The sequence below is a fragment of the Dermochelys coriacea genome, chromosome 7 (assembly GCF_009764565.3).
Source record: "Dermochelys coriacea isolate rDerCor1 chromosome 7, rDerCor1.pri.v4, whole genome shotgun sequence".
In the NCBI taxonomy this organism is placed as follows: domain Eukaryota; kingdom Metazoa; phylum Chordata; order Testudines; family Dermochelyidae; genus Dermochelys; species Dermochelys coriacea.
The window spans coordinates 83,217,263-83,236,215 of NC_050074.1; the positions used below are offsets into that span (position 1 = coordinate 83,217,263).

The following is an 18,953-nucleotide window of genomic DNA, read 5'->3' on the forward strand; positions in this document are numbered from 1 at the left end:
CATGTCTCCTAAATCCATATGTAGGCCTCTAAATAAGAGGTCTGATTTTCAAAAGTGCTGAGTGATGTTGGCACAAGAGTTTTGAAAATTACCATTTATTTAGGTGCCTAAATATGAATTTAGGATCCTGTTTTTTAAAATCTTATCCCAACTGTGAAGACCCAGCAGCTACAATGAAAATCTGATGGGTTATATGCTGTGAAATCCTATAAAATGGTAGTTTGTGTACATTTCAAAATGAGAGAGAGAGTGTGACAGTGAGTGAGTGAGTGTCCATTGCTTTCTGTGGATCTCTGGCCAAAAGAAAAATGATGACACTGGGAAGAAAAGGGGTAGTGGATAATATGCTGGATGCTCAGCTGGTATAAATTGGCATTGCTGGCCCATTGAAGTCAGTGTAGCCATGCTGATTTTTACATGCTGTGGCTCTGACCCCATATGCCTACTTTAGTTCACTGCATTCACAGTTTAAACTATTTTCTTTTAATCCCCTCCTTTCACAGGGCCAGTGTGGAGACTACCCACACAGGGTAAGCAGTATTTGTTATTAACTGTCCCATGGCTTCCTGCACATTAATCCTAGTCTGTTTGAATGGCTTTTATATGGGAATGTAGGATATTTCATTAATGAGGTCCATCATATGTGTCCCACAAGTGCCATTTTACTGACTGACATATGTTGTTGGAAGGTACTACATAGAATTTTCTAGGAGGGATTTACAATGTTATTTCATTCCTTTAAACTAGGACAGACCTCCAGATATATACCCACACTATTCCCTCATGGAGAACCCCCCCCCCAACATGATCCTGTCAGGAGGTGAACTTTGCCTCATGAGGAAAAGGATGTGGGCTGCACCCCTAAACCTGATGGATCCCTAGGGATCTGTAGGAATCCGGGGTCATTCAGAGGTTTTGTGCTTCCATACCAGCTCTGGACCCTAGTGAGTGCCCTCACTGGCAGCATGGCTAGGACATCTGGGGGGACTCAGGGAAAAGGCTATACAGCTAGGGGCTCTGTTACCTTTTTCACCTAATTCACATAAGACCCAGTCAGGGCACAATGGGCATCTCCTGCCCTGATTCTGTACTGTCCTGGACACTTCTCCCTTCCCAGCCCCTCTGCTCTCTACCCTCTCCTCTTCCAGCAAAGGCCCTGGACCATGTGGAGAGCCTTCTATAAAGCCTGAAGGGAAGGATGGTGCTGCAGAGTTGGCCGAGCTAAAGTTGGGTGAAACTTCCATGGATGGCCCCCTCCATGTGCAGATCCAGAGGGCACAATCTGGCCCATAAAGGGTGGCAGAAATGTAGACTTCAAGAGCAAATCAGTGAAAGGCAATGGGTAAAACTGGCAGTGTGCCTGGAAAGCCTATGTATTTATAGTTAGAATGATTAAAGTCCATGTATTCACTGAGGGGCGGGAAGTTTTTTGAGGGAGGAGGGGTAGAAATTCTTTACTCAATAAATAATGCCTATGGTCTACATTTAGAGTTAGACATCCAGTTCTGTCACAGTTCCCAGTGAATTCCCTGTAATCTTGTAGATGCCGCCTGGCTTTTTGCACATCACTGGTTGGAAAAGGGGAGGGACACTTATTTATTTTGGTAATAATCTTATTAAGCCCAGGAAATAGCCCCACTTGCTTCCCCATCCTGCCCTGTCCGGCATGTACCCCTTTCAAGAGAGATGGGCATATATCATGGGGTTTAGGGGATTATAGGGATAGAATTTAACCAGGCATAAACAAAACTAAAAACAACTCTAGCTCTGAAAAGCCATTGGAAATGCACTGGAAGGACATCATATGAGAGGATTGAAACTTGTAACCACTGTGCACAGGGAGACAGGCTTAAAAGCTTTCTAATTATTTTTTCAAAAGTCTCTGGACAATTAGATTGGGTGCTGGCCCGGTGCCCAGAGAGAAGTGGGGCTAGGGGTGGTCCAAGACTCTGGTATAAAGACTGCATGTAGATAGAAAACCTGTCAGTGCGTCTGCGTGTTGGGGGGAGGAGGGTTGTCGTGTGTTCCGGCCCTGATACAATAATAGAAGGTCAGCTGTGTTTATTTAGACAAGCCATCTCACTAGATTGTTATGTTAAAAAAAAAAAGAACAACAATGTTCACTTAAGCGGTGTCCTGGGTTCCATTACAGCCCTTGGCTCCAGACTGTCCACATTGTTCAAGGTGAAAAGCAGGGGCAGGGTCCTAACAGTATTAGGAACGGAGAAATTGATTACAAATTAAGAGGAATAACCTCAGTTTATACCTGACTGAGGTCACAAGTGGTCTCACTTCATAGTCATTGCTGGATGTTGGTCCACATTTAAATACCACCTCTACCCAATCAATAGTTGGCAGTCTCCATTTAAAAAAGCCCAGGACTGTAACACAGGAGGTACTACAGGTTAGAATTATGATGCAGACTGGCGAAGCTGGGCAAGGGAACCGTGCCTGTGCCCCCCCTTGGCTCTATCCAGGACTAGAGGAGCACCAAATCCAATCTTTTAAAAAGTGGTATGGAGGTGCTTAACCTGTCTGAGTCAGAGCTTCTGACATGTGTGTGACAACTGCCCTCAAACCAGTTTCCTGTGTTGAATATACCTGTGAGCCAGAGGGCTCTAGGGGGAAGGGAATAGTAGATGTGCACCAGCCTATGCACAGATATCCCTCTCTTCCTCGTTATAAGGAAAAAAAGGAGAGTGCACATTAAGAAAAGTCTCTTTTTAGATAATTTTATGCACTTTTTTAGATAACTTAGAATTTGTCTGGTTCAAACAAGCAGCAGTTACCATTATCAAATGCCATGGGCAGGACAACGAATTAGAAATATGATAACAGAGACAGGTTTTGTTTTTGTTTTTGTTTTTTAAAGAGAGGAAATTTAAAGTCAGGGCTCCCTCTTAACCTGCCTTGGCCCATTTTTTAAACCATCAGTCTATTGTGTAACCCATGAGCAAACAGGACATACGTTCCCATGGGTAAAGAGACCATACTAGGAGGTTACATGGTATAATCCTTAAAGACAGACTGTGTCACCAGAGCATGTTACAAAATCACAATGGCCAGTGTAGGGCTGGGAATGGAACCTGGTCTCAGAATAGTCAGGCCAGTAAAGTTCTTTTTTCTCTTGATGATGTGGTGTATCTAACTGACCCAGTTCTGTGTCACTGTGTCTTCACTATCCCCTAGGAATATCTAAGTACAACACTTGCAGCCCTGCGCTCTAATCAGATCCTTACACTAAAGGTTTGTGGGTAATGGACTAACTGGACCCAGTTCTGATGCAAAAGAAACAAGGATGTGGATCCAATATTGCATGCTCTGTGTTGAAAAGAACTTGCCATTAGGACTTTGGGGATGCAATTCTGGGGACAGAAGAAAGAGGCTGGAAATATATTTCTTACCTACACCTCATATGCTTGCTCTCTATGTACTTGAGTTCATAGCCAGGTCCCTTCTCATCTATGCTCAGTTTTGAAGAAGGGAAATTAAATAATCTCCTGAGTTTCTATGCCATTTTTGTCCTTACCCATTTTTGAATAGCCCCTCCCATTCCCTTGCTACCAGCCAGCACATTTCAGCCACTACTTCTTCGAGTCAATAGAGTTACACAAGATACAACAGGGTTCTCCCCACACACACACACAAATTCCATCTTGGTGACTTCCAGATCATTCACCCAAGTTACTACAAGGAGATGCTAAATGGACCCTTTGCCAACCTGAAAGATAACAGTTTTCCCAGCCCCCACTACATGGGCAACCAAGCCAGAATGCTCCACTGAACCACCAGGTTGGTCTTTTATATTACCTTGCTCCCTGACATTGTCCGCTAATGCCCAAAAGGAAATGTGCATTCATCAAACCAAACTGAAGAAAATTTTAGAATATCTCTGTATTTTCCAACCATTGTGATATTGCATCATGATGAGTGGTGTTGACCATATTCCACACAATGCACACATGGCACTGAACACCCTAATTAGTACCATGAGAGCTCTGGTCAAATCCCACCTGCCCCACTCCAGCCCTTCCTTTCTCTGTTCTTTGCCCCACTCTTCATAAAGGCTTGCTTTTTGGCAGAGGAGAACCTGCTCCTATCAAAAGTGACCTGGCTGATTTTCTAGGGCCATTTTGTACTTCTTGATATTTTATGATTTCTTGTGTTATATTAGGGGACTGGAGAACATTAAAAATGATGGAAACCTGAAGGCCATCAGTGCAGACTGTCACTGAGAGACTGACTGGTCTCCAGAGCCCTGGCACTGAAAACATGGCTGCTTACTCCCTCCCAGATGCCACATATGCTGACTGTACGGGTACTGCAAGTTTTCAAAGGCTCAGTTGATCACATAGCTTCACCTCAAAAGCTGAAATTATCATATTTTATTCTTCTGAGGTTCAGTGCACCTTAATGTGGTCTGTAAGTCTGCCTTTAATTGTGGTCCTCTGAGTCAGAGATTCTCTCCACTAGTTTACCTCAAGTATGTATTTACTGTTTATATAAACTGCCCAGTGGGCAGGACTGTAAGGCTGCAATATTGTGATGACATTTCACTTTGCAACAAGACTGGGTCTGACCTTTCAGTAAAACACAAACACCCATGTTTAGGAGGAGCAGAGCGTGCTGCTTAGAGGCACATCATCACTGTCGTGGGAGACCTGCGGGCAACACCTCTCAGCCTCGAGTTCACAGCTCACACAGGGGAAACCCACAGAGAGGAGCACTGTATGTGCATACGTGGAGTACTTGCTGCTCCCCTCACTTACACTGCTGTAAATCCAGAGTGACTTCAATGGAGTTAGGACTAGTGTGAAACTGAGGTAAATGAGAAAGAGAATCAGGCCTAATATAAGCATGCCTGGTGTTTGAATCGGTGCTGTCAACACCAGTGTTCTGTGGATCAAAGCAGCTTCCTGAGTGAACAGGCAGACAGGAGCATGTTTGGAAGTGGAAATTAGATACAGCAGAAAGCTGAACAGAAGACCCTAAGCTTTAGTACATGGTTTTGATTTGTGAGGATCAGCTTTGTGATGTAGAGAGGATTCCTGTCCAAAACGGATCACCAGGAGACACAAAGTGCAGGCTCAGCGTATTGTGAAGCAGAAGTTCATCCTCTGGTAATCAGGGAGCATCTCAATTCACTTGCAAGTTGGGTCCTGATGATACTGAGGGTTTTTGTGAAGCAAAAGAAAATGAAGGATCTTGAACAAGTGAGACAGCCCCTAATAGAACTCTGCTTTGCTATAAAAGGGTATAAGTTCACAAACTGGTCTCATTCTCTCACTGCTGTCCCTGACAGGAAATGGGAGGTTGATGAATAGGTGATGAACTTGGTCTCTGCTTGGGAGGGACTCCTTCACTGTTGTGCATTGACCCCTCCAACCAGTTAAATGGTGGAATCCCACAATAGCTTGAAGGAGCAGGTCTAATGAGGAGGAAAATGGCAAGGTTATTAGGGCTTTTAAAGGAACATGGAGTTCAATCTTGGGGTAAGGGAGAAAAAGGGATAACTGTGAACTGTAGCGAGGGTAACTGAATAGTCACATGTCTTCGTAATTTGTATGGAATTCATTGCAGATTTATCTAGTAACAAGATGATGTCCAGAGAAAAAAATATATTTCTTGTAATGAGGGGCACAGAAATATGGAGCCGCAATTGCCAAAGAGTGCAGGTGACAAGAGGAGCTTTAAAAACATGGAACAAACTGCTGTCTTAATAAGTGCCCCAGCTCTAACAAGGACAAATTGAGAGAAACAGCACTGTCCCCAGTGAACTTTGAGGAGCTGGGGAGAAGAATATTTATGTTTTGTTGCAATAAAGATTATCTGAGGAGTGCAGTAGAAGCTGGCACAAGAAATCTCTTGGTAAGTTTCCTTTCTGAGCCAAGAGAGAAAGCAAGAAAGAACTGATAGAATGGTTGGGTGTGAGAGACCAAGGGGTAGCAAAATTATGGTCCCTTCAAAGAAAGCCAAAAAAAAGGCCTTCCAAGGCCTAGCACAGAGATATTCCTTCCTGTGTTTAAAGTACAATACAGAAGAGCTCAGAGGTTTGCCAAGCGGTACCCGATGACAAGTATCCCTCCCTGTGCCATTCACAGCTATCTCTCAACTGTGGTTTATTCTCATTACAGTCTTTCTTTTTCCCTATCTTTTCATTTTCTTCATTGGCTGCTCTCTCTTGATGTCCTACTGACTCCTTTGCCTTGTGACCTTTGCCCTGTGACCTTCGGGTTCGGTCTTCTTCTTCAGCTGTTGCCTCTCCTCAATTCAGTGCGGCTGGCTCCACCCCCGGTCATAAAGAGACGCACTTTCCAGGTAGACACTTTTTCCTCCTTGCCTGTTTTAAGCCTACTCCAAATCGTAAGATTAATTAGCTTCTTTTCTTCCTTCGAGAAGGGGTTTCAAAAAGACTTTGGCAGAGCCAGGGGGCTCTCTTTAGAGTGGAGCACATATTTGGTGGGAAAATGTGTCTAAACAGAAACATAGTGAATCCAGATTTTTAAAATAAAACAAATGAAATATGAAACATATGACTCAAAGGAAAATGCAGTAAAAAAGGAGGTAGTGTCATGGATAAGTCTGATTGCTACCTTAAGGAGCCAGTTCCTGCATGCACAACAACATCAATGGCTGGTCAGAGATCCCTTTTTGAAATTTAGTAAGTGCTGTAAAACTGGTGCAAGAAGCCATGCTTATTAGGCAAAGTCCTGTCTTAAAACATAGTGAGCCACCTCACGTTATCAGCTGATTTTTGTCATTCCCTTGCACGGTCACTTCAAACAGTTTTCACTGTGCATGAGATATAGAAAGCAGGATGACTCAAGGGATGGGTATTCCCTATAGAGCCTTTCATCTCCAGGCTACTGGTCCATGCCCAGTACAGTTTACCACTTACCTAGAGTTATCATCTGATGTTTTTTCACCCAGGTGAAATGAACTGGGGGGTCTCAGCTCAGTTTCTACTGGACAGGTGTTTACAACACACAAACCACCACAGCTGGCATTGGTTGCCCCCCTAGCTGGTACTCTCAAAAGAGAAGCAAAGGATTGAGCTGATAGAAAGATTTTTAAAACCAAAGTTCATTTCCTGGGCCAGGTAGGGAAGCTTGCACTGCTGCACTCCATTCTATACCTGGCTTCATTCTCCAGGACTGTAAATCTCATAAGCATTACAAAAAAAAATGTGAATTTGAAGTATATGATTCATTTAGCGTCTGTGAAATTCACTCCGTAAGCAGCAGAAAATGTAAGCCCACTCCAACAACGCCTGCCTCCCCACAGCAGAATAGTAAGTCATATGAACCCTGGGAGCCAAACATTTGGAATGCTAGAAAGAGCTGAAGCTGTAAAACAAATATGACCACTAGTAGTTGGAAAAAAAACCTGCTGCTGCTTTACACTACATCAACAAGAGTGTTATAACAGATAATTTGTTGTGTGGGGAGCAGTGGTTTAGCTGCAAGCCCTGTTAGAGGGAGAAGAGAACATTGAATCCACAAGGAATATCTAGGCAACTAATTGGTGTTTAACAAAACTGAAAAATAGCACCGATTAATGGCTAAAAATATTAAATGACATCTGATAAGTATGATATCTGATCTCCAATTTACTTTATCTACCCAATGAAGTGAGCTGTAGTTCACGAAAGCTTGTGCTCAAATAAATTTGTTAGTCTCTAAGGTGCCACAAGTACTCCTTTTCTTTTTATCTACCCAGTTACATTCCAGTTAAATCCTAAAGGGTCTTTCCAGGCTGAAAGTACTAATAAGAATATAATTATGTAGTAACTAAGCTTTATGTGTCTAGGAGTCTGTCTATATGGAGCACTTGCTTAAACAAAGTGAGCTCAGTCACCTGCAAAAAAGCAAGGACGCTGCAGTGACAGCATATGCTTTGCTCAGGCATCCCACCAAAGAAGGTTGCCTGTGTCTCTCTGAAAGCTTGCCAGCTGCCAGCGTGAATTTCCATCAAGGCAACTGGGTTTAACATATATACACACATTAGCACCTTCTGTGCCCCGGTCATCACAAGAAGTGGATAGTCACATCCAACAGAGGGCCCATTCCAGTTATTGACAGTCTGAGTAGTGGGAGACGGAGCAGGCAAATAGGATTCCCCCTTTTCTCAGTAAGATATAGAGTTAGCAACTGAAAGTACCAGCAAGGGCTAAAACACAAATAGGTGAACTTTATCACCTTAAGAAAAGGAGTACTTGTGGCACCTTAGAGACTAACAAATTTATTAGAGCATAAGCTTTCATGAGCTACAGAAGCTTATGCTCTAATAAATTTGTTAGTCTCTAAGGTGCCACAAGTACTCCTTTTCTTTTTGCGAATACAGACTAACACGGCTGCTACTGTGAAATTTATCACCTTAGTATGCAACTAATAGTTTTTTTCATAGTCATAAGGTTTTTAAAATGTATATTTTTAAAACTATGCCAAATCCAAAGGCTTGATAGCTCAGCAGGTTAATGGATTCCCCACCTGCCTGGCTTAATTTCAGATCCTTGTTGGGTCAGAAGTGAAAATAAATGTAGTCTCATCCATGTTTGGAACAGTGAGATGTGTGCCAGGGCTAGCAGTGTAAGTCAGGAATGAGAGGCAATAGCAAGGAAGTCTTGGGCAATTTGGTAGTGTGCCGCTGCCCAACTCTATCCAAGGCTATTTGCCTCATGTTTTTATCAGAACCAAATTCCATCAAAAAATTAAAAGCTAAAAAGTATTTAAAGGTGTGTGGCTGATAATCCTTTAATGACTCTGGCTATAGAATATACATTCAGCTCAATGAGGCTCATGTATCCCTATCGAAAGACCCCAGGATGTGCTAGGAACTGCTTATAAAAAGGGGAGAAGATAAAGCTCTTTTTTCCTAGGCCGTAGAGTGGGCAGGGTGAACAACAAGCTATTCTGATTGGATACGGAGGGATATTACAGAGGGGAGGCCGGGTCACTAATGGGCTTGAAATGTTTCATTTCAACTTTCTCATTTTGATTCATATAGTTTCAACTTTTATATCGTATAAAATATTAGCTATAATATATCAATATAATATATCATATTTAATATAAACATCAACATAAAATTGATCAAAATGAGAAAGTTAAAACAAAATGTTTTGACATTATCAAAACAAAATGAAATTCAAAACAATTTGTTTTGCTTTTTTCCCATCAAAAAAATTGTTAAAAAACTGTGGATTTCGATTAAACTGCATTTTCTAATGGAAAACTGTTTTGTCAAAAATGTTGCAACCAGGTCTGCTACTAATGTGACTGGTGCCCTCTAATGGCAGTGCCCTTATACTGACTCGCCACCAACTCCAAACCCTCTTTCATTCAGGTTAAATCCTCACCCATTACAATGTTAGCATCTCAGTTGTTATAAAACAGTCCTTTTCTGCTGGTCAGTGTTGTTCCTTACTAGTTCGAGGGGAATTCACTATGGCTAATGAAGTAATAGCTGTGGCCATTCCTTGGGCACCTTGAACAAGCCTATTTTTATGTAATGCTTGTTGTTAGCTTATAAACTTAAGGACACTGAAGGTAGGAAGAGAGATCACATAACTGACTTACAAGAACACATACCTATAGCATAGATGTAGCATTGGTACTTCATGCACGGGATATGTAATATATGCGTTGTACACAAGCGTGGAAAATGACTGCATGTGAATGGAACCACATTGTACCCAACAACATCATCTTCTGCGCAGTACAAGTACAGCGGAGACAATGCTCTTTATCTCCTGTGATATAGCCCCAAACCCACATATTAATTTTGAATAAATTACTACGTTTTATTTCAGGCCTTCCAGTGAGATCACAAAGAGAAGTTTGTTGAACTTAAATCCTGCCACTGGTAATAGGACTTTGTGATACTGTATCTAAGAAGAGAGAATGATAAAAAAGAGAAAGCAGAGAGCTAGATAGCTTAACTTGAGTGTCATGGCCCCCATGGAATTTACTGGATTAATCATTTTTAGATCAGCAGTCTGGTATTTAAATGGGATCCTTCTAAATCATCACCTTCTCACCACCAGCCAGTTAGACTCTTGATTCCCCCACCCTGGGACAACAGAGACAAAAGCCATGTATGATGCTTTAGAATGTTGGGGAATCCAAGATACTGGCTGTTGAGGTGGCATGTGATGGGCCGGCTACAAAAGGCTTAGTTCAGATAAGCACCCAAAAGTTTGGATGCTTTTGTGTACCTTATCCAAATCAAATGGATTTTAAGTCTCACAAGAATAGGCTTTCTTATGAGAATCCTAGGTCTTCCTGTTTCTGGCTGGCTCCAAATTAAAAGAAATTAAGAAAGAGCAGACACATGCCAGAACGGAGAGAGTGTTGTCTAGTGGTTAGAGTATGAGGAAAAATTACACTGAGGACTCATGGCTCTGCCAGTAAGTGACAGAGTGACTCTGACTTGATTTCTCTAAAATGGGAATGAGAACAGTCCCCTGTTTCAGAAGGCACTGTGAGGTTTCAATGATCTTTGACTGTACAGTGCTTTAAAATCCTCACATGGAGAGCGCTCAAAGATTCTTGGGGAATTCTCAATATTATTATATAAAATTAGTTACACATTTTTAAACTTAAAAACCCAGTTTACTTTGTATTTGGGTTGCTTCTGGCACTATTTTAGTATCTGATCCAGTTTTCACATTTCCTCTAAATGAGCTCTGACTAGGCGCTTTAAAATGTACTTGCAAACTATAGGGAAATGGCTCCCATTATCCACCCAGAAAGACCATCAGAAGGGGACTTTTGCCTGAGTTTTGGAAACCTCTCCTGCCGCTAACTGAACTTGCTTGGCTTCTCACTCTTTCATTTGCTCTGGCTGAGCTGCTGTATGTCACACCCTGGATGCTGGGCTATGGGTTAACCCTGCCTGATGGTAACCCTTCTTTTAATGAACCTCAGGGTGAACAAGGACAGGCGGGGATTCAAGGTCCACCAGGGCCACCTGGTCCACCAGGGCCAACTGGACCATCTGGACCAGCAGGAAATCCAGGACAACCTGGCCTAGTTGGGCCACCTGTAAGTTTAAAAGAAACCAAACCAGCAGCATTTATCCTTCCTCTCCCCTGACATGCATGCAATTTCCTTAGCCTTTTATTGTCTCCTCTGAGCCGGGTGCACTGACCACAAGCAATGGCTGGAGGAAAGAGTTCCCAGGCAGGGAGGGAGGAGTTCTATGCCTCCAGCTATCCCTATCTGCACACACATGTGTGAGAGGGTGACATTAGTGCCATTTCCTCCTCTCCAGCCTATGCCATGGGGAGGAAGTAACACTCCGGCTGTAATTAGCCTGCTCTCAGCAGAAACCAGACTAAAAAAAGCCCTTGAAATCTCTTTGATGTTCTGCTCCTAGTTCTATTCTCAGGCTGACAGCAAGCAGCCTAGGAAGGTGAAAATACTGTCACTAATGTTCCTTTCCCTCTCACAACAGGGCAAAGCAGGGGAGCCTGGAAAGGCAGGCAAGGATGGAAAGGTAGGTACAACAAAGCTGCCTCACTCCTCTCTCTTGGGCATGCAGCATTCGTTGCATGAATGCAGCCAGCTCCTTAATGCCTGAGGATGTGGATCATGCCTGCAGGACTGAACCAAGTGTTCAGCTAACTGGGTGGCTGCACTTAATGTCTCCATTGCTGTCTGTTTCATTCACCTGGAGTCACCTCAGCTGGCTCTGCTCTCAGGGTGCACCCAAGTTCCTTGCTCAGGGACCGTGGAGAGGCATCTTAGCATATTTTCTCATGATAAACATGATCGGAAGCACTTTACATTGAAGTCTTCTGTTCAGAAAAGAATATATACAGCATAGCTAGTGCCAGTGCTAGCTTTTCCCAAACTGACCCACCCATCAATGAGCCTCAAACCTGACCTGGACTCTCCTGGGGGTGACAGGTAATCTAGTCTCCACAGACTTTCAGACCTTGGTCTCTCTGCCAAAGAAAATACCAGTTATGAGGTTTTACAACTGCTATCATCTGTCCACTAGGAACTGAGTGAAACCATCAAGTCATTTTATATAGGCCACCAAACAACCATCAGTTAGGCATGAATTTTGGTCTTTGCCAATCTAAGATGGGTTGGAATTAATAACCTATATGTGAAACGCTCCTTAGTTCCAGAGTAGCAGCCGTGTTAGTCTGTATCTGCAAAAAGAAAAGGAGGACTTGTGGCACCTTAGAGACTAACAAATTTATTTGAGCATAAGCTTTTGTGAGCTACAGCTCACTTCATCGGATGCATTCAGTGGAAAATGCAGTGGGGAGATTTATAGTTCATTACCCTGTGAGTCTCTCACTTCACCTCTGTGTCAACATATTTTTATGTAGCCTAGAATGATAATAGTGTCTAGGGACTGAGTAACTGAGAAGAGATGCTGATAATAAGTTAGGAATGGAGAAAAGTCATAAGGATCTGTGATAAAAAATCACCAGGACAATAACAACAAAATTAGGGCTTGCTTATGCTGAAGCCTAACTTTTGGTGAGTGTGTTTGCATGCAACAAAATACAAGAAGCCTCTGTAATGGTTGAAGATCTACAGCCTACTACCTGCTATTTCCTTAGTAGCACACGAAACAACTATTCAATTCCTGAGTCTAACAATGAGGAGCATGGCATGCTGGGCATGCCGGACATCCTAGTACTTAGGAAATAAAGATACTTGCATTCTCAAATGTTTAGAATAGCTGTTTCAAACCTGCTTGCAGAAAAGGGACATGCAGTCAACAGAGGAAAGACAAGCTTCTCTGTGCATGTTATCTACAGACAGAAGACTCAAGACTTGGAAAATACCCACTTTTGATCTTTCAACCCAAAGTAGCTGTCTGAATGGCCATAAACAGGCAAAAATACTGTAAATTCAGGCCGTAGAACGTATGTGGGGTATCTGTTCCATCTTTCTTATTTGGACTGTTTATATCACAAGGGCAGCTGCCATATGGAAATTTTAGATATTAATATTTATATGGTATGTATAGTACCTGGTGCTTGATATGTGTGCAGATTGAATGGCTATTTCTAATTTAGCACAACTACTGGTGTCCCTTCCTTCTGAAAGTCTTATAAACATATTCCCACTACTAGGCAAAGAAAACCATGTTCAATAAAACCCATGCTTCCTGCCCCTAAAGAGTACTTTCAGATGTGTAGCATGCCACACAGGTAGATTTCCTTTTTAATGAAGAAAAGAACAGCTCTATTTGAAATCTGATAATAGCACATTCCACCATGAAGAAAGGATCTTTCTGTTATTCCATAGTGTATTCTAAAGGACAGATAGTCCATATCAACTCTCTCCCTCCCTTAACTCTTTTGAGATCACCTAGCTGGGTAAGGAAGAGTCTACCCATTTATTGAATACTACCAGTTTCCAGTTTTGATGGTTTTGTTTCTCCAGTGCGTATACAGACAGTGAGCTGGGAATGAGCTAAAGATAGGCAAGAAAAATAAACCAGATCATATTATGGGACCATGACATGTTGGGCAAAGTAGCTTGGTTTTCAAGTTTACTGAGACAAAGCCTGGTGGTTTGGGATAGTACTTGTGGCAGGAGAGCTTGCCTGGTATTTACTGAAATGGGGAACCGTAGAGTTTATTTATGCGACAATGAGAATAATTTTTGCAGTGACATTCTAAAGTGATGAACTCTTTAAAATCAAACTAGGCAGTGATTGATATCCCAGTAGAAAAAAAATTACTCCCACCCCAGTTCTCTAGATATTTGCAGTTTTCCCTACTTCAGAATGTGTTCTTATTTTATCTACAGGGTTTACCTGGACCCCCTGGACCAAAGGTGAGACATTTTTCATCATCTGAGAGCAAAAATGAGGATAAGAAGTTTAAAACCCTTAGCATGGATGTGAGCAAAACTGGACATGATCATTGTGGAGAGGTGGGGAAGGGGGAGGAAAGAAGGGTTGCTTCATAATATTTCTGAAAAAGTTCATGACCAGACTGAAACATCTTCCTAAGGGCCCATTCCAAGACTCCTGGCTTATTGTTTTCAATGGAAGTTTTGTCTGAGTGAGGAGGTCGTCATCAGGAAATATTGCAAAAAAAAAAAAATTGCAAGCCATGTCTTTGCCAGACTTTACCATAGAACATTTACCACATTTTGAGAATTTATTTTGTAGCCATGTTGCTAATTTTGCCAAATTTCCTACTTTTACTTGCTAAACTTATGAAATGTCACTGACAAAATGCGAGATTTCTTTTGCCTGCAAAAGTCCCCAATTTGCTTTCCCTGAGACTCTTCAAACAGAGCTCTAAGATTAAGCAGTGTTAGGGCAGATTAACTGTAAATTGAAAGCAAAACCAAATGATGTGCCCTGCAGTGTGTGGTGCGGCTTTCCTATGATGTTATAATTCATGCAGGGTAAAACTCACTCCTGTGCATTGGACTCAGACAAGACGTACGCCCTGTTTTGCAAGCTCCAGGGGGACTTAAATGGTGTCTAGGCCTCATTGGCGTTCTCTGCTCAAGGGAGCATTTCACCCTCAGTGTCCTATTTTTCTTCCTATATCTGCACAGGGGAAAGGACAGGAATTTTCCCCTTTTCAGCCTATCCTCATCGGCTTGTCTTCATTTTGATTTTTGCAGGGAGACCCTGGAATTCAAGGATATCATGGGAGGAAGGTAAGAGGGGAGGTAAACTTCTGAGACGCGCAGAGCAACTGGATGATCAAGTATCTTAAAATGCATTATGGTGAACCAGAGCCTGGTGGGAGCGTAATAGCAGAGAGATGCCATCCTTGCCACACACATTCACACACACGCAGCCAGAGGTCTTCCATCATTTCCTGCAATGAGTGACTTGCTGTCAGAGGCTGGGTATGGAGGAACTCTGACCTCCCCCATAGCCAGCATTCCTCTACCGTTTCCTGCAGTGACTCCTGCTAAGCGAGCCGAGTACTGAAGATAGTTTCAAGTCCCCAGTAGCCACTACGCCTACCTACTTCCCTGCAGCAGTTTCTTCTGGAAGAGGCTGAGGCAGGAAAAGCTGTAAGCTCCCCTATAGATTCATTTCTTCCTGGCTGAAATTTATTTTGTGCACCCATGCGCAAACATCCTCCCTCTCCAGCCACCCAGTCTGAATGGGGGTTGTAATGAGCTATGGCATTTACATTCCCCCGGTATGTATCGTTCTCCATACTAAAAGATGGAAGGTTTGATTCAGCCACAGGTTACCAGGAAGAAGCTGGTATTACCCAGGGCTGTAGATCTCTAGCATTGAAAGGTCTGCCCAAAGGATAGTTGTCCCAGTGCAAGGCACTTGCACTCCCTATATTTTATGGGGCACCAAAGTGGCCAGAGCAGCCCTAAAATGAGATGGTGCTGGCCAGAGATGGAACATAGCCGGGGTGCCAGGGGAATATGCTCATACAACTCATTCCCAGGCAGTTGAATTCTGATGAAGCTCCAACAACGCGTTAAAGATACTCTCCTAGGGAAACACTGTCTGCCTTCCCCTAAGGTTAAATCCCATCCTAGGACATGGCTAGCCCTGCTCCAGCAGCGCTGAATCAGTCCAGAGAGTTTAAAGGACAGAAAGAGAGGGGGAGAATGAAATGAAAGAGGATAAAGGGGGGAGAAATATTGACAAGGAGGATGAGGGAGTGAGAAGAGGAAAGTGAGTATTCCCAACAGCCGACAGTTGTACATACTGTGTTATCTATACGTTCTTTTATGGGTGCTCTGTGGGTGAAGTGGCAAGACCTGAGAGCTTTTTAATTAGTTCTGCATAAACTGAGAAGTTTTTGTTATGTCAGGAAATGAAAATTATAGCCCCTGTGGACCACAGTCCATTCCTGCAGACACACACAAAATTTACCGCTTCTTCTTTCAGCAAACTGTCGGTTTTCTCATTAACCATTCATCCTTCTCTTTGTGACGTTCAGGAGGCTTCTTAACCTTCAAATGTGCTGAGGATGTCACTGATATGGCATATTAGTGGGTGTTTGTACCCGGATCTTTTCCTATGCATGGCAGTTAATCTGGTTGATTTATTTATCAAGTAAGGGGGCTGAATTCCTTTCATACTGTGAGAAGGGTGATCCCAGGTCTGGAATCCATTAATGGGGAAGTGTGCAGGAAACACAGGATTGAATGAACACAGAGGAGAAAGTCCTCCCCACTGAGTCAGAAATAAAAGGAAGGAGAAACTTCTATACTGCCCTTATCTAATGGGCAGACTCAGGATTTGGAGAAATCTCGTCCTCCGTTTTGATTTTTTGTATTGAAGGTAGCTTTGTGATACCAGGGATGTGGTGACTATATCTTCAAATTTAAAAACCAGGATACTTTTGTGGCAACATATTTTAGGGTCATAAAAGGCAAAAAAAAAATTTCAAGATGTGCTGGTGTCACTACTGTTAGCTTCTGACTCAACAGCACGACAGGTGTGTTTCTCAGAATGGAGGACTTTTTCCAGTAACTCAGCACTCTGAATGAGTTTATAACTGAACATCAAACCAGTGTCATTAACATTCACTTTGAGCAAAAAGAACAGCTTTGATGCTCTCTACACTCATGTAGTCATTATCTTGCCCCAAACACTTCATCGCAATGAATACTTGCACCACTAGATTGTTTGTTCCTGGTAAACACATGGGAAATTCTACTAAATGTAGCAATGTGGCCTCAATAAACATTTTCTAGTTATTAAAAACCAGCAACCCAACATGATGACTGATGAAATGAAAAACCAGGATTTTTCAGGGAACCCAAAAGAAGTTCCTGGGACACTAAGTTGTGAAAAACCTGGACACATGGATATATGGTCACTTCAGCCATGGATAAAATGTATTATATGAGGATTGGAATACATGTTCATAGCACCTAAATACTGATGAGATCAGGCTATTTGTGAGGAACTGTCTTCTGTGTTCCATCTCTCTTTGCTTCTTGCTAAGCAGCATCTCTCTCAGGGCAGGGTAAGAAGGTTATGTTGCCACATGTATTATGGGACTGTTCTTTGTCCATCCCTCCCACGTCTTTGTTAATATTTCTTGGTATGCTGAAGATCCCTTTTCTTCCTTCTGTCTGTGTTTGCCTCTCCCTCCATTTCCTTGCTTCTCTTCTCAGGGTGAGGTGGGTGAGGCTGGCCTACCAGGTGCACCTGGCCTTCCTGGACCTATTGGCCCCAAGGTAACCATTAAACTAAAAATTCTTAGCTGGTCAGTACCCCCATCTTGGTCTTGCATCTGCTTATGCAACTTATTGCCACCCAGACATGTGCACCTTTTACAGAAACACAAGTATACGGGGGTGTGATACAGTCTCAGATAATATGGTAAGCAATGTGATATAAATGTCTAAATAGACTCAATAGATTCTTTGCACACTCAGTCTAGAAGACAAACAAGATCCAGAGTTGTTTTTGTAGATGGGGCCTGGACAATTGTTAGCCACTGGCCTTGAGGCAAGAATGATTCCTTGCTCTCTGGAACCCGGGCCAGGCTCCAATGTGCTCTGTCACTTGTAGATGTTGTAATGTAATGACTTGTATGTGCATAGACCATTATCTTCTGCTGGAACATGACAGATTTGGCAGTTAGTGGAGCTGCTCCTTTACATAACCTCTGGCTTTGGATACTGGAGGTGTTTGAGTGACAATGCCTTGGATTTTCAAAGGGGCCTCAGGTAGCGAGGCGCCCAACTCCCATTAAAAGTTAGCTGGATGTAGGTACCTAAGTCCCTTTGGCTCTTTTAAAAATCCCAGTCAATGCCTCCAATGGATACTGATGAATGTCATAGACACTGATCACCTAAGTGTGTATAGAACATTCTCATGCACCCATTTCGCCTCTACACATTGTCTTGCATCGGTGTGCAGGGATGAACTGAAGTCAGACCCTGAGATGCTACAGTCATTGTGCTTTATCCTTCTATCATTTCTTTGCAGCTACAGCATGCATGTCTCATGAGCTAAGCTCTATCAATTACTTTCTGTTGTCATTGCTATTAAGATTATACTGTTTTTCTCTTTTTGTTCAATATGTCTATCTCTGTTTCCTCTCTATCTCTGGTCTCCTTGCACAGGGTGAAAAGGGGGACACTGGCATGAAGGTAGGCATGGGAAAGATGGTTTTCTACCATATTTTAAGAGACAAGTTGCTGTTCAGAACACTGTATTGTAACTGGGAGCTGGGCCTGAGAGAGACCTGTTGGATATTTAATGGAATACACATATGGGCTGTGATTAATAACAAGCAGACATGCCATGTCCTGGTTCTTTTATGCACATGCAATACAAGCTGTCTTTAGCCACTTGGTGGAATTTGATTCTTACCAAAGGATTTCTCTGACTATGAAGTTTACTAATGATTTGTTACATCTCTGTATTTGAAGGGATGGGCTGGGGTTTCCTCATAAAGTCTGGTTAGCTGACACATCAAATCTACTCAAGCTCTGCAACTCTGAGGCTGAGGTTTGGCACTATTCTTTCAGTCTCCCTCTGTTTCTAGGCTGGACAGCTCTTTTTACAAGCTAACATGGTTTTATGCCCATATGTTATCTATTTGATTAAAATTTATTGTGCTGACATTTTAAAAATATATTACTCAGTACAGACTGTTTAAAACTTTACAACATTGGCTGTATTCATGACAGTCAAAGCATATTGTGTCATACCATATATTTTAAATATAATGAGAAAAGGCCTGTTTTGTAATATTTTACATATATTAACTCTGACATATATATTTAAAATATGTATTATGTGAAATACATTGTATTAATCATGCCACAAATGCATCCATATACATTTTCCCTTTGCAGGGGATTATCATTCTAATGCACTAAAGGTTCCTTTCAACTATACTCTTGTGTGTTAGAATGAGTTTAAAGAGATCTTCTGAGGGATCTGGGGTCTCCATTTAATAGTTGTATATTACAGCAACAGATGATCTTCCTTTTAAGATCAACTAGAGCAAC

At 42.3% G+C, this 18,953-nt stretch overlaps 1 protein-coding gene across 8 annotated transcripts in view; it reads left to right on the plus strand.

Moving 5' to 3' along the window:
* Positions 1-18,953, plus strand: part of COL13A1 (collagen type XIII alpha 1 chain) — a 171,649-nt gene that overhangs the window by 95,014 nt on the left and 57,682 nt on the right. For 4 of the 8 annotated variants that reach the window (XM_043518960.1, XM_038410027.2, XM_038410030.2 and 1 more), the window contains exons 13-18: positions 504-530; positions 6,253-6,318; positions 10,929-11,045; positions 11,458-11,499; positions 13,785-13,811; positions 14,619-14,654. In XM_043518960.1, the coding sequence (XP_043374895.1) occupies positions 504-530; positions 6,253-6,318; positions 10,929-11,045; positions 11,458-11,499; positions 13,785-13,811; positions 14,619-14,654 (315 nt within the window). Of the gene's footprint in view, positions 1-503; positions 531-3,189; positions 3,247-6,252; positions 6,319-10,928; positions 11,046-11,457; positions 11,500-13,784; positions 13,812-14,618; positions 14,655-17,102; positions 17,166-18,059; positions 18,087-18,953 lie in introns of all 8 variants that reach the window. The other 4 variants (XM_043518959.1, XM_043518958.1, XM_043518962.1 and 1 more) reach the window with 2 other exon arrangements.